Here is a 14,252-nt window from a genome sequence, read left to right as displayed (position 1 = left end):
GTGCGGAAGCCTGCGCCGGGATGCAGCCGCGTCCGAGGCAGGAGGTGTGGGTTGGGGCAGGGAGAGATGCACTTGTGCAAAGTCAAACACCGGCCCTGGTGCTCCCCTCGCACGGGGCTGGGGGTCAGTAGTACTTCTCCGGCTCCTGCCACTTGGTCACCCAGTGTTTCTTGCGCCGGCGGGGCAGGAGGCCGCCGGGCTGGTAGCGCTGCTCCTGCCGGATCCTCACCGCGTGGTACTTGGGCATGATCCGGTAGTAGCGGGTCCGCTGGAAGAAGTCACACTGTGGGGACAGGGAGAAGAAAGGGGGGGGGGGGGACACGGGGACAAATGGTCAGTGTGGAGCTGGAAGGGTCAGCGTGACACCGGAGCGTGAAGGAGAGAGCCCAGAGCTGGTGAAGAGCAGAGACAAAGGGAGCAGCAGTCCTGGAGCTGCTCGGAGAGACCCCACGGAGCCCCCTGCACCCCACAGGGACCCTATGGGACCTGGCAGGAGAGAGGAGGCAATGAGGAAGAGGAGAAGAGGCTGAAGAGGAGGAGGATGCTGCTGTAGCCGGCCCCCATGGGGCATTACCAGGCGGGTGGCGCGGGCGCCCGGGGGGGGGCAGTGGGGCTGCCCCCCGTTAGTAGTCATCCGTCAGCCGCTCGGTTTCCGACGGCTGGATCCTCATCTCCGCCTTCTGCCCCTTGGCTTCGTACATGGCCCGCGTGTTGGCGCGCCGGAAGAAACCACACTGTGGGGAAGGAGGGGATGGGGGTCAGGGCGTGAGGGGAGAGGGGACGGGGGCTCCTGGCCAACCTGTAGGGTTGGGGGGGGCACCCACTGCACCCTCACCCCAATGTGATGCTCACTGCAGCATGGGTGGCCCTGCAGCCCCCCCCCCAACCCTTCCTGGGCAGAGAGTGGGGTCCCCAGAGAGCTCCATAGGGCTGGAGACGCCCAGCAAGGAGGGCATCATCCAGCCCTGCTCTGGGTGGGTTTTTTGGCAGCTCCCAAAGCGTTTTGCACTGGGGGCTTCTCTGCTCCTCTTCCTCATGGCTCTGCAGCCCGGCACCTTCCACCCGCTGCTTGCCAGGTGGGGAGGATGGCACCAGCAGTGACGTGAGCCTGTCAGGCTGAGGCATGGCTCCCACACCCCCTCACCTTCCAGAGCAGGAGGATGATGAGCCCCAGCAGCAGCAGCCCGGCCGCCACTGCCACCAGCACCAGCCACAGCGCGATCTCAGCCGGCTGCTCCTCCATCAGCTCTGAGTCCACGTCCACCGAGAACTGGAAGGGCCAAGAAGAGCCTTGTTTTGGGGGAGGAGCTCCCAGTGGCCCCAGTCCCTCCCAGTGTGTCCCAGTAAGAGGTTCTGGCATTGCTCACCCGCACCGTATGGTTCCTCATGTTGATGGTGGGCACGTGGGTCCGCAGGAAGAGCGTCGCTGTGCCGTCCACCTTCACCCGGTCAAAGTCCCTGTACTCCTGGGGGACACGGATGAAGAGGGGGTGAAAATACGTAGATGATGGGGGGGAACCCCGATGATGGGGGGTGACATGCATGATGGACGGGTGACACAGACGATGGGAGAGCAAGGGATGGGTGTTAGCATCTGAGCTGAGACCTGGCAAATGTGGTGCCCTGTTTGAGCACCATCCCCAAGGGAACAGCACTGACTCCAGGGGGACCCCACACTGACCTCAATGAAGGTGCTGTTCCACACCCGGGCGCGGATGCTGAAGGTGGTGGGGTGCTGCGTGTGGAGCAGGGGGCACTCGAACCACACGCAGCGAGCTGTGCCCTTGGAGCAGCTCTGGGAGGTAAAGAGGAGGGTTGAGAGGGGTGACCAGGGTCCCCAATGCACCACACTGGTGCCAAGGATCAGTGTACACGGTGGTCCTGGCATGGGGCACATAGTGCTGGACCCCCACTCACCAGCAACACCTCTGACTTGGCTTTCTTGGCGGTGGCCAGGGTGATGGGGGGCTCCACTGCATCAAAGGCCTCCAGCTGCCGCCTCTGCCGGGATGGAGCCTGGTCCTGCAGGAGCTGTGGGGGGAGATGAGTGCCATCAGAATCCTCAGCTCTGCGCATGCAGTGGGGCAGGGACACAACCCTGCACCGCAGCGGGCACTCACAGTGAGGTTGAGCGGGTTGATGACCCCCCCCGGGGGCTGGCAGCTCTCGTTGCTGTTGACGAGGATCTCAGTGGGGTACAGGAGCCATTTCCCATTGGGGATCTCATAGGGCCACTCGAAGCCCAGCAGGATGGTGCCCAGGGCACCCAGTGACTCGCCCTTGGTGCTCACCTGCGGAGCAGAGCTAAGGATGAGCCCAAGTCTGACAACCCCCCCCATGTGCTGGCCACCCCCCAACTCACCTGGAAGTCGAAGGCAAGGGGGCTGCCCACGTCCTGCTCCCCCCGCATGGCTGACTCGCCCAGCACCGACCCACTGAAGTGCGACTGCACGTGCGATGGGGATCTGGGGATGGAGCGTCTCTGGGCACCCGTCTGTGGGGCACCAGGGGCTGTGCCCGCCCCCCATATTCCGGTGGGTGATGGAGGGGATGCGGAGAGGGGGGACACGGCCTTGCTGCACTCACATGGTCAGTGAGGACTGGATGCTGTAGTCCACGAGCAGCCTGGCCAGCACAGGCTGCAGGTCCTCCTGGGTGCTCTGCCTGCCAAGGCACTGAGGTCAGCATCTCCCACCACCAAACAGCCCCCAGGCAGCATGGGGCAGCTCCCACCCTCCCAGCAGGAGCAGTGAGTGCCCGTCCTGCCCACCCCAGGAGCCCAGCGTGCCCTCCCATCCTTCCCAACCAGCAACACCGCTGGGGATGATCCCAATCCACCACCACTGTGCTTGCACCAAGCAAGAGGAGCCAGCATCGCTCCAGGGACCCTCTTCCCAGTCCATTCCCACCCACCCAGGGTCACTCACGTAGACAGATCCAGCCAGACCAAGATCTCCCATGTGTCCAGCATGATCCCAATGGCCTCAAAGGTGATGATCAGCTCTGCCTGCAGCACAGAAGGACCGTGGAGCAGCTCAGCTGGGCCCCACCAGCCTGTAAGACCCCAAGAAGAGCCGGGGGTCGTTGAGGGGGGGCACTCACCCTCTGGTTCCTCTTGAAAGGGTTGCCCAGCTCGCACAACACCGTCTCTGCAAAGGTACAGGCTCCGCTCTGGGGAAGGGAAGAGGGTGAGGAACATCCCAGCAAAGCCCACCCTGGTCCTGCGCCTTCTCCAGCAGGGAGGGGGCCGCGTACCGGGCGCACGGAGGAGGGCAGCAGGCTGGAGGGCACCGTGACGTTGAGCAGCGCCTCGTGGGCGTCCTCGCCGTTGGCGGGGTTGGTGGGCACGTTGGTGATGTTGATGCTCAGGTGGAGCTTCCGCACGTCCCGGCTGTACTGCAGCACCTGGGTCCCATTCAGCCTGCGCAGAGACCGGCCCTGCTCAGCACACGGGTGGCCCATCCCAGTGGGATGGAGACACCTCTGTCCCGTTCCTTTGGCATGGCCCGGGGAGGGCTGAGGGGTAGCCTGTGCTCACGGGGACGGCACAGAGGGTGGTGGAGGTTGATGGGGTCCCAGAAAGAGCTGCTCTCACCTGGGCAGGGGCTGGTTCTGGTCAGTGACGAAGCTGCTCTGGAGCTGGAGGTTGCTGTAGCACTTGTTGTCAGAGCCACACTCCTTCTGGAACTCGATCTGGAGGGACGGGGATGTCCCCATGAGCCTCCATCCAGCCCCAGGCTGGGCTCACCGAGGCTCCCAGCCCAGCACCTCCAGTCCTCCCCCAGCACCTTGGTCTCATTCTCGTGGGACTGGTCCTGGTTGAGGACGGGGAAGGTGTCGAGGGAGAGGGGACCCAGCTGGAAGGTCCTGGGCTTCTCCACCAGAGAGTAGTTCATGGAGAGCATGATGGGGTGCAGCTTGTCTCGGATGTTGTCCTGCAGGGTGGCAGCAGTCACAGCAAAGCCCCAGCTCCCTGGCCACGTCTGGGGCACCAGCTCCTACTCACACCCCACTCCTGATACCAAACAAACTCATCATAGGAGGGATGATTTCTACCTCTTTTCCTGGCCCTGATGTTCCCAGGACCCTCCACACCCCACCAAGGCCAGGTTGGACAGAGCTTAGAGCAACCTGGTCAGTGGAAGGTGTCCCTGCCTGTGGCAGGCGGCTGGAACAGGCTGAGCTTTAGGGCCCCTTCCAACCCAAACCAGTCTGGGATTCCATGATCCCTCTCCCCATCTCCTGGAAGCCGGTTCCCCAGCTCCAGTGCCACGTGTAGAGCAACCTGCCATGCACACACACACACACACACACACACACACACACACACACACACACACACACAGTGTGCACACACATGTGCATGCTCACCAGCAGCAGGAGCTCCTTGGATTCACAGCGGGTCTTGGGCATGGCGAAGAGGCCGTGGTAGGTGGCAGAGTGGGTCCCCAAAAACCTGACCCTGGGTGGGTGCCGGTCCTTGTCAGCCTCCAGGGTGTACTCCAGGGCTGTGGGGAGAGCAGGGTGCTGCGGGTGCTGCACGCACGTACGCCTCCAACACACACAACCCCATGTGCACGTGTGCTCATGTGTGCACGCTCCCTTGCACCAGTGCTGACCATCCCTCCATGCACAGCACTCAGGCCTGCACCCCGGGCACTCACTGATCTTCTCCTTGTAGTGGGGATCCCCAGCACTCTGGTTGTAGGAGAAGCAGACGGTTACCGTGATGCTGGTGGGGGCAGAGAGGGGCTGTGAGTGAAGCCGGGCCCCCAGCAGGACCCCACCGTGGTGAGGGATGGGGCTCACCAGGACTCCGGTGTGCACTGGGCAGGGTCCACCTTGCTGGGGGTCACCGTGAAGGTCTTGTTGAGGATGTTGATCACGGGCCGAGCTCTGGGCAGAGATGGGGTTCAGCTGAGCCCCCCCCTGCCCTGGCACATTGCTTCATGCCCACCTTGCTGCCCCAGAACCACCCCTGCGGGTGCTGGGGCGGGCAGGGGGCTGCAGGACACCCATGTCCCTGCTCCCTTACCTGAGCAGCACGATCCTCTCGGCCAAGCTGCCCACCAGCAGGTCAGGGTAGGAGTTCCCATCCACGTCCAGCCCCCCGCTCAGCGAGTACCCAAAGGTCTGCATGCTGGCGGGCCCCAGGTCTGACCCACTGATCACCTGCATTTGGGGCACGGGGGTCACTCATTGCTCACCAACCCCATGGAGCCGGGGATCTACTCATTGCATCCCACCCCACAGCATGGGATCCTCGGACGGGATCCAGAGCCCCGGTGATGGGCTCCCCATGGGCTGTTACCTGCCGAGGTTTCTCCAGCAGCCCTTCTGCACTGCTGTGGTAAATGTAAACCTTGCCAGGCCCCTCGAATGGGGCCCCCACAGCGATATCTGTGGGGAGAAGAGCAGGGTCAGCCCCACACACCTCCTCATCTCCTCTCCAATCCCACCGCCCCAACCTCAACCCAGCCCCTCTCGTCCTTGCACACATCAAGATGCCCCTCATCTCCCTCTCTTCACCCCAAACCTCTCCAGAGGCACCACATCCCCTCCAGCAGGATCCCCTCTTACATGAAGACCCCCACCAGGCTCCTCCCCACCGCCCCCCAAACCCCTCACCCTGGAAGCCGTCCTGGTTGATGTCCCCGATGCTGGCCACGGCGAAGCCGAAACCGGAGTAGCTGGGGCCGGTGAGGACCAGGTTGGGGTGGGTCTGGAACCCCCCCACCTCGTTCATGTAGACGTACACGGCTCCCCCCACCTCCTGCTTCCGCTGGAAGTAGTAGGGAGCTCCCACCACCAGGTCCTGCCACCTGCGGGACCGAGGGGCCGGTCAGGGCTGGGGCTGCAGCACAACCCCACCGAGACACCAGAGAAGGTGGAGACCCCTCAGAGCCAGAAGAGGATTCCTCCCCTCATAACCCCCCATCACCACCACCAGAGCTGTGCATGTTTAGGTTGGCAGGGAACACAAAGCTCCTCCAGCTCCAACCCCTGCCACGGGCAGGGACCCCTTCCACTGGAGCAGCTTGTTCCAAGCCCCTGTGTCCAACCTGGCCTTGAGCACTGCCAGGGATGGGGCAGCCACAGCTTCTCTGGGCACCCTGTGCCAGCGCCTCAGCACCCTCACAGGGAAGAGCTTCTGCCTAAGAGCTCATCTCAGTCTCCCCTTGGGCAGGTTCAAGCCATTCCCCTTGTCCTGTCCCTACATCCCTTGTCCCAAGCCCCTCTCCAGGTTTCCTGCAGCCCCTTTAGGCACTGGAGCTGCTCTCAGGTCTCCCCTTCAGGAGCCTTCTCTTCCCCAGGCTGCCCCAGCCCAGCTCTCTCAGCCTGGCTCCAGAGCAGAGCTGCTCCAGCCCTCGCAGCATCCCCATGGCCTCCTCTGGCCTCGCTCCAACAGCTCCATGTCCCTCTTGTGCTGCTGCCCCAGAGCTGGATCTGGACCGCAGGGGGGTTCTCCCCAGAGCGCAGTGAGGGGCAGAATCCCCTTCCTTAACCTCCTCTAACCCACCCTAAGACCCACACAGACCCCACTGTGAGCTGCAGGCTGCCCCAGGCAAGATCCCCCCCCCCCCCATCCCAAGGAGCTGGCGGGTCCTGGCCCCCTGCCCTCACCCGTCATTGTTGAGGTCTGCCAGGGCCACGGCGCTGCCGAAGTAGGAGCCGACCTGGTGCCCGGGGAGGAGGAGGCTCCTCTGCAGCGTCTGCTGGGGACTGCGGCTCAGCAGGTACACAGCGCCCATGTGCTTGTACCGGGGAGCGCCCGTCACCACCGTCACCGCGTCCTGCTGCAGCACCGCGCTGCCCACCTCTGCCGTGTACCCTGCCACCAAACCCTGCCCGTGAGATGGGGACCCCCCGACAGGCCCAGACCCCATGTCCCCCACCACAACACCCTCCACCCCCTTGACCACTGCAGCGTCCCCACTGCACCCCTGCTCCCATCCCCAGGGGGTCTCCAAGCCTCCCTGCACTCCACAGCCCTTGAACACCCACCCCTAATACTCCCCCTAAATCCACATCCCCTAAACCTCCCCCTCACCCCAAATCCCCCCGAGGGGGAAGCCCCCCTAACCTACTGCCCCCCACCTATGTAGGTGTTGCCGTTCTTCTTGTTGGGGTAGGAGAAGTCATGCAGGTCCCACATCTCCCGCTGCAGCATGTAGTCAGTACCTGCAACAGTGGAGGGGGGGTTAACCCCACAGCGGAGAGCTGCCCTTCACCCCTAGCTCAGCACCTGCACCCCTTTCATGCCTGCAGCGCGTGTGAACGCACACGTGCCCACATACATGTGCACAGGGTTTGCATGGGCGCATAGATAAGCACACGGCAAGGTGCACACAACATGCTTAGCACACCATGCACATGTGGGCACATGAACACACATGAACACGCGGAGCATGCCCTTGCATGCAGAGGGGATATAACCACGGTGGGAACAGGCTGCCCACCCCCTGTCGCACCTTGCCAGTTGTATGCACCGGGCGCTCCAAAATAGATGATGTTGGCGGTGAAGCCGGCGCTGGTGCCCATCTGGCACATGCCGGTCTCGTCGGTGTCCGTGTTGGAGTTGCACATCTCGTTGTGGTAGGTCTGCCACTCGTCGCTGATGTTGAGGCGCAGGTCATTGCCCCGCACGTAGCACTTGCCCACCATGCGCCGCTGGTCCTCGCTGCCCGACCACAGCACTTTGGTGTAGCGGTGAGCGCAGGCCTGCGGGGACAGCCAGCACCTCCTGCAGCACCCCAAAACCAAGGGGCTATGTCCCCCACCACCCCTTGTGCTGCCTCTGCCCAGCCCCTGCGCCACGGCCTTATCCTGCCACGATAGCCCATAGGGTACATCACCATCCTGTGCAGTGGCACCAGTGCATGTGACTGGGATTAGGGTCCAATCACCCCGTCACCCCACAGCCCTGACCCACGGGGACAGGGAGGTGGCAGTGGAGCCCTCACCTGCCATTACCATGCTGGGCACACATGCAAGGCCCATGTGAAAGCAGCGGTAGCTCCCTGGGGATGTGCAAGGTGCCAGCTCGCACCAGCACACGCGCGTGTGTGAAGAACCAGGGCGCCCGTGCACTCACCAGCACCCTCCCTGCCGGCTGCCGCTGGCTGGCCACTGTCACCCCCAGCCACATGTCATCGATGATGGCCTTGTCCGGCTCATCTGGGCAAGGAAGAGGCAACGTAAGAGGGTCACCCACCATGCAGAGCCCCCAAGTGCCAGGGGATGTTTTGGGGCGCCCACATACTCTTCAGCTCAATGTCAAGGCGCTGGCAGTCACCGGTGGACGCGGTAAGGGGACAGGCGTAGACAGCGCCCGTCCGTGTGCCGTTCACTGGCTCCATGTCTCGGGGGGCCCCCACTAGCAGCCTGGGGGGGCAGAGAGAAGGGATTGGGTGGGTGATGGAGGAGCCACCCCGATGCCTCATACTGGGGGTGCCCCATGGAGAGGGCGATGGGGTATGAAGGTGGCCTGGAGGTGCTCGAAGGGGATGAGAGCCGCTTCCCCAGAGCATGTCACGCCTCAACACCCCCAAAGAACAGGGGGCAGACCCCCAGCCCCACCTCCAGACCAGGAAAGGGGGTTCCCATTGGATGGGCATGCACAGGGCTGGCAGCAACCAGCCTGTCACCCCCAGCGACAGTGAAAGGTCACACAGGACGAGGTGGGCGACAGACTGATGGACCCACTCATCGCCTTGTGATTGCTGGACCCGATCCCAGCACACTCACGGCTGAGCCCCCCATCCCAGCGCATGGTGTGGGGTGCAAGAACAGGGGTTCAGGCTGGTGCCTGCAAACCTAGTACCGGAGCCGCTCGGCACGACACGGCCGCGCCAGCGCCGGGGCCCCCGCGCCTGTGTAAACAGCCATGGCCCTTCCCGGCCAACCTTTGAGCAGCTGCTGCGTGTCCGGCAGACAAGCTCCTGCTGCCGCGCCAGGGAATGCTGTGGGAATGCCGCGGGGGTCCCAGCTTGGGGACCGGCTCCGGGCAGCGCAGCACATGCATCCCTCTTCCCAGGACGGGTCTGGGCTTGTCTCGACGCATCCAGGCAGCAGAGGGGGTCCCGGGGAGGGGGGACGACAGCGCCCTTCCGGGGGTGACTAAGGGCCCTGGAGTGGCACAGGCATCCCAGCTGAGTCATGGAAGGGCCACGCAGGGGTGGTACATCACCCTCCATGGAGGGATGCCCGGGCTGGAAACCAACACCCTCAGCCCAGCTCCGTATGAACTCCTCACTGGGGGCTTCAAGGTGATGCTGAAGGGACCCCCCCCCACACCCCAAGGGAAGAAGCTGGGGACCGCTGGTAGCACTAGGGCAGAAGATCCACAGCCCTGCCATGGGGCTGGGGGACCCGGCGTGCCCGGGGGGCTCCGGAAAGGCCAGCCTTTCCGCAGGGAATTCCTTTGGGATGGCGAGGACAATGGCGTGGAGGAGGCACAGCTGCGTGATGCCAGCAGAGGAAGCGTGTCCCTCCGCAGGCAGGGACAAGGCACCCAGGGAGCTGCCGCAGCCTCACCGCAGGGCAGCAGGGTGATGAGCCGGCCGGTCCTCACCTCGCACACCGGCAAGGACAGGAGCGATCCCGGCTGTCACCGGGAGGCAGGGCCGGGCGATGGGAGCGCGGGCGCGTCCAGGCAGCGTCGAAGCGGCTGAGTCAAAGCCCAGGAGGAATGTGGGGCCCCAGGCAGCCCCCGCCCCGGCACGCCGGGACGCCACGGTGACAGGCACCGCAGGCAGCATCGCTCCGGCACCATTACACACTGCAGGTGGGATGCAGCCGCAGAAGAGCCCCCCCCAAGGGGTGCAATGGGGGATGTGAGGGGTGTCTGCTCCCCCTGGGAATGCTGGGCTGGGGATGCCAGCAGGATTCATATCCCACTGGGTGTGAAGGCAGGGGCATGGAGGGTCATGAGTCCTCCTCTTTTCAGCCTGGCACAAAGGAACTGCTCCCGTGATTCCTGATCCCCCTCCCAGACACCTGAGGGATGGGGGGGACGACACACAAAGGTCACTCTTGTCCCCATTTATCCAGGGGGAAGTGACTCAGGGCTGGAGGGAGAAGCTTAGGGGGGGTGGTGGTGGTGTTGTCCTGCCCCCTTCTGCCCCACCATCACCGTGGCTCCTGGGCACAGGAACACACACTCAGCCCTTTGCCAGGGGCTCCCCCGGTGGTCCTGGCTCGGCCGGACCATTCTCAGGCACCACCCCTCCCCATGGCTGTGCCCCACTGATCCTGGGGGGTGGGAGCAGACCCGGGCCAAGCGGCTCCAGCATCTTGCTGCCTCCAGCCAAGACTTCCCGGCACGGCAGCCCACCCGCAGGCTCTGCTCCCAGAGGGGCAGGATGCTGGGGGCTTCCAAACCTCACAAGAGCAGGGCTGGGACACGCACAGGCATCCCCCACTCTGTGCATGCCCCAAGCTGCCATGTGGAGATGCAGGAAAACCAGAAGCCGGGATGCTGGGGCTGCCATCGCAGGGAGGCCTGGACCAGCTTGTGCCACACGGATGCGAGGTGGGGGGTAAAATGAGGAGACGGGGCTCAGCCCAGGGATTGGGCTCAGAGTGCAGAGCAAAGGCAGCGATGGACAAACAGCAGCACGAAGGGGAGGCCGGGAAGGGAGGGAGGCAGGAATGCAAGGCCGTGCCCCGTCCTAATCTGCCCTGGTAAAGCAGGGAACATGGGATGATGGTGGTGTGGGTGCTGATTGAGCTGGGGGAGCTGCGGGATGGTTTGGCAGTGATGCTCCAGAGCTCAGCTCTTCAACTGGGCCTCAAGCACCCCTGAAGACAGGCAGCCAGAGGGTGTCCCTGACATAACCCTCCTCCAAAGCTCCAGGCCAGCCCCAACCAACCCCCCCAGTGCCACTACATTTGCCCTGGAATGATTTTTTCCCCCGGGAGCCCTAAGCAGGGAAATCTGCTGATGCCCCTGCCGGAAAGGAGGCGGGAGAGGGGGAGACTGCTCCTGGAGGCAGTGAGGGATGGTGGGAGGGAGGGATGGATGGATGGATGACCCCCTGGGCGCCAGCCCCGCTGCAGCATATCCGTCCCCCCTACGCCTGCCAAGGAGCCCAGCCAAGCTGGGGGGAGCGCAGCCAAGCCAGCCCCGGCATCGGCAGCAAACCAGGCAAGGGGGAGGGAAAGCCGGGAACTCAGCTGCTCTCCTCCTCCCTGCCAGCCAGATGGGACCAGAAAGACCCCAAGCATTGGGCAGAGCCCCTGCTCCCCTGAACACAGGAGGGAAACTGAGGCACGCAGCAAACCGCCCACATGGGTGCCACCACATCTGTGCCTGCCTCCCTGGCACAGATGCACCGTGCCTCAGTTTCCTCATGGTGTTATAGGACCCCCGTGGGTCAGATCCCCAGGGCAGTATGGGGTTCTGCCGGCACAACCACAAGCCAAACCAAGAAGCAGCTAGATCCGGCACAAGCAGCCAAAGGAGTTTCTTAATCTCGGGGCAGCAGATAACGCCACTGCTCACACCTTGCCTTCCCCTGGCCTGGGGAGGAGCGAGCAAACAGACCTTTGCATGGGCACAGCCCTGGGACATGGAAAACACCAGGGGGGTGGGGGGGGAACCTTGTCACAGGACACAGCCTGGCCCCCTGCCAGCACCCAGCCAGGAACCAGCTCTCCTCAGGAGCTCAGGAATGTGCTCTGAGCATCCCTCCATACCACACTGCCATCCCAACACCTCTGGCAGCCACCCTGCAGCAACAAGACATCGAGCCTCCCCCCAAAAAACATAGGGCAACTCCCTGCCTGCATCCCCCATCTGGGATGGGGGGCAGGAAGCGTCACTTTCCTGTCCCCACCCTGGCTGTGGCCACGCTGCACCTGCGATAGCCGAGGGATGGGCAGGGGAAGACGCTGACCAGCACTAAGGGAAGAAGCTCCTCAGCTTGCAGGACAGCAGCTGGATGGCCATGGAATGGTTTGGGTTGGAATGCTTAATGTCCCTATAGAAGGGACCTTAAAGCTCATCCAGTTCCAACCCCTGCCACGGGCAGAGACACCTTCCACTAGCACAGGTTGCTCCAAGCCCCGTGCAACCCTGGCCATCAGGACACTGATGCCGGTATCTCCCTCCTGCCACTTCCACAACAGGCAGGTGCCTCCCTGGACGTGCCGCAGCGCGAGCCAGGGTTAGGCAGGAGCTGCCTGCACTCGCCCTGGCCCCTCCTGCCCACGCCACACAGGCAGAGCTGCCTGCACAGTCCCCCAGGGCTGCTGCCCACATGCAGGGCCCCATGGGGAAGCAGCAATGGGCCTGGCACCCCGCAGGCCCTCCATGTCCTCCATGGGGACAAGCAGCGGGGGCTCCCAGAGGAAGGGGATGTGAATCCCCCAGGGGTTTCACACTCCAAAGCCTTCTCCCAGAGCCTCCACGTCCCGCCAGCATCACGCTCAGACACGCTTGGGCCACGTGGCCCATGCCGGCGGATCGCAAACGCCTGCCAAAGCCCCCCCCATATCCATTCCAAGACAGCGGCAGCCATTGCCAACGTCTTGAGAAGACAGACACCAGCCAGGACCACGACATCTTGTGTCCCCCCGCCAGCTGCTCTGATGGCACCAGAGCCAGGGAACCCAGCCATGGATGGCAGCCAGCATGTCCTGGTGGAAGCGTGGGCTCCCCAGGTCACTGGGCCCACTGCTGCTCCACGGGGAATGGCTGCACTCCCTCCCGGATGGAAGCAACAACAAGACATCCCACGGCAGGGCGAGCGGCTGAAATGCATCTCTGGAATGCGGAGCATCAGATGCCTCCGTCCGGCAGCTGCTGCCAGTCCCTCTGCCAGGAACACGGCGGGAAAAACGAAAGGGAAAAAAGGCGGGGGTGAAGGGAAAAAGGGAGCCCTCCGGGAGCTCCACGTCGGGCGGGTGAGCCAGCAAAACCCTGTGCCCTCGAGCGAGAAGAGCCCAACCCAGCCCCGCCGCCTTCTTCACTTTGGCACGAACACGCAACTCGCACCTTCAGCCATGAGGGACGGGAGCCGGGAATGCTGCCCCGGGGGGTTCGGTTGAGAAGGGCGGGGACAGGAGGGGACACGGCAAGGGCTGGCGGTGGGATCGCACTGGGGATGTGCCTGCTGAAAGCGCTTTTGTGGGGCAGCAGGAGTTACAGTTCAACAACTTCCCCAGGGCCAGCAGCGACCTGAGTTTCGGGGGGGGACGCGACCGCTCCGGGTGGCATCAGATCGGGGGATGCTGAACCGGGACCTCGCCGCCGGGTACCGGATGGTTCCCACGTCCCGGGGCTGCTGCGGGGCTCCTGCCCCGGGTCAGCGCGGGGTTGCGGTGGGGGCTCCGGTATCCCAGTGGTTGAGGGCGGAGGGAAACCCCAGGGGACCCCGTCCTATGCAGGATGCAAACCAAAGTCCGGGCAGGCGATAAACGCCCAAGGAACGATTTAACAGCACCTCCGCACCCCAGCGGGGGTGCCCCCCAGCCCCGGGAACCCCCTCTGTCCGCACTCGAAGCCCCTCCCGCTCCTCCTCCCCGCTTCCCCCCACCCCGAGACCTTCGCTCTACCCCACGGACCCTTTCCCCGCACACCTCCCGCATCGCTCCCCCCTAACCCGGTGACTCCGCTCCCGCACCCCGCGCCCCGCACTCACAGGCTCCGCTCGGGCCGCTCCGTCTGCCGGTGCAGCGCTACCGAGAAGCCGAAGAAGCCGCCGGGGGTCGCGCCCTCCTTGAGCACCGGGAAGGCGCGGTCCACGTTGAAAGCGGCGGCGGCGCCCAGCAGCGCGCCCAGCACCGGCAGCAGCCGCGGCCCCGGTGCCGGCAGCGCCCGGCGGCCCCGCGCCATGTCCCGCACCCGGCTCCCGCAGCCACCACCGACCGCGCGCCCCCCCCCCCCCCGGGGCCGGTGCGCTGCGGGGCGGGGCCGGGCGGGGCGCGCTCCCTTCCGGGCGCTCCCCTTAAAGAGCCCGCGCACCCCCCCGGCACCGGCGGGTACCTGCGGGAAGGGGGGGGGGCTGCAGCGCGCGTGCGCGAGAGCGGGGAGGAGGGGGGGCGTGGCCACACCTGCGCGTGCACGGCGGGAGGGGAGGATGGAGGAGCATGCGCGCTGGCACGCGACACGCCCCCCTCACCCCCCCCCCAATTGTGTCCGACCCATGGGGCTGCCCCCGGGGTAGGGACCCCCCACCCCGACTCCCGGATGAAGCCTTTGTGATGGGTCCTCCGGGGGTGGGACCCCCCCCTTTGATGGGTCCTCC

General features: G+C 64.6%; 1 protein-coding gene across 2 annotated transcripts; it reads right to left on the bottom strand.

The window, feature by feature from the left end:
- Nucleotides 1–40: 40 nt before the first annotated feature.
- On the bottom strand, nt 41–13,892 carry ITGA3 (integrin subunit alpha 3). Of its 2 annotated transcripts, none has more exons than XM_057399004.1 (25): nt 13,647–13,892; nt 8,264–8,385; nt 8,096–8,178; nt 7,473–7,722; nt 7,099–7,182; nt 6,625–6,832; nt 5,629–5,822; nt 5,312–5,400; nt 5,036–5,172; nt 4,810–4,896; nt 4,665–4,732; nt 4,372–4,508; nt 3,789–3,935; nt 3,596–3,693; nt 3,256–3,421; nt 3,103–3,171; nt 2,928–3,007; nt 2,587–2,664; nt 2,363–2,465; nt 2,121–2,291; nt 1,918–2,031; nt 1,682–1,795; nt 1,368–1,466; nt 1,145–1,270; nt 41–283 (listed from the first exon to the last, which is right to left on the bottom strand). In XM_057399004.1, the coding sequence occupies exons 1-25, from the start codon at nt 13,838–13,840 to the stop codon at nt 125–127; spliced, it is 3,177 nt and encodes a 1,058-aa protein (XP_057254987.1). In that variant the 5' UTR covers nt 13,841–13,892; the 3' UTR covers nt 41–124. The 2 variants fall into 2 exon arrangements, with proteins under 2 accessions (XP_057254987.1, XP_057254988.1); XM_057399005.1 differs by lacking the exon at nt 41–283 and adding an exon at nt 601–734.
- Nucleotides 13,893–14,252: the final 360 nt, after the last annotated feature.

Source organism: Pezoporus wallicus, unplaced genomic scaffold (assembly GCF_028554395.1).
Source record: "Pezoporus wallicus isolate ANWC-B61680 ecotype Strahan unplaced genomic scaffold, APGP_CSIRO_Pwel_v1 contig_10893, whole genome shotgun sequence".
Lineage (NCBI taxonomy): Eukaryota > Metazoa > Chordata > Aves > Psittaciformes > Psittacidae > Pezoporus > Pezoporus wallicus.
Note: the sequence above shows the minus strand (reverse complement) of the source record. Positions and strands in the feature narration are given on the sequence as shown.

Bases quoted from the DNA above. Each gene is read 5' to 3' on its own strand.
- ITGA3 (XM_057399004.1), bottom strand. From the start codon at position 13,840: ATGGCGCGGGGCCGCCGGGCGCTGCCGGCACCGGGGCCGCGGCTGCTG. The intron at 2,292-2,362 runs GTGAGTTGGGGG...TCTGCTCCGCAG, and splicing joins CCCTTGCCTTCGACTTCCAG to GTGAGCACCAAGGGCGAGTC. The intron at 1,796-1,917 runs GTGAGTGGGGGT...TTTACCTCCCAG, and splicing joins CCAAGTCAGAGGTGTTGCTG to AGCTGCTCCAAGGGCACAGC.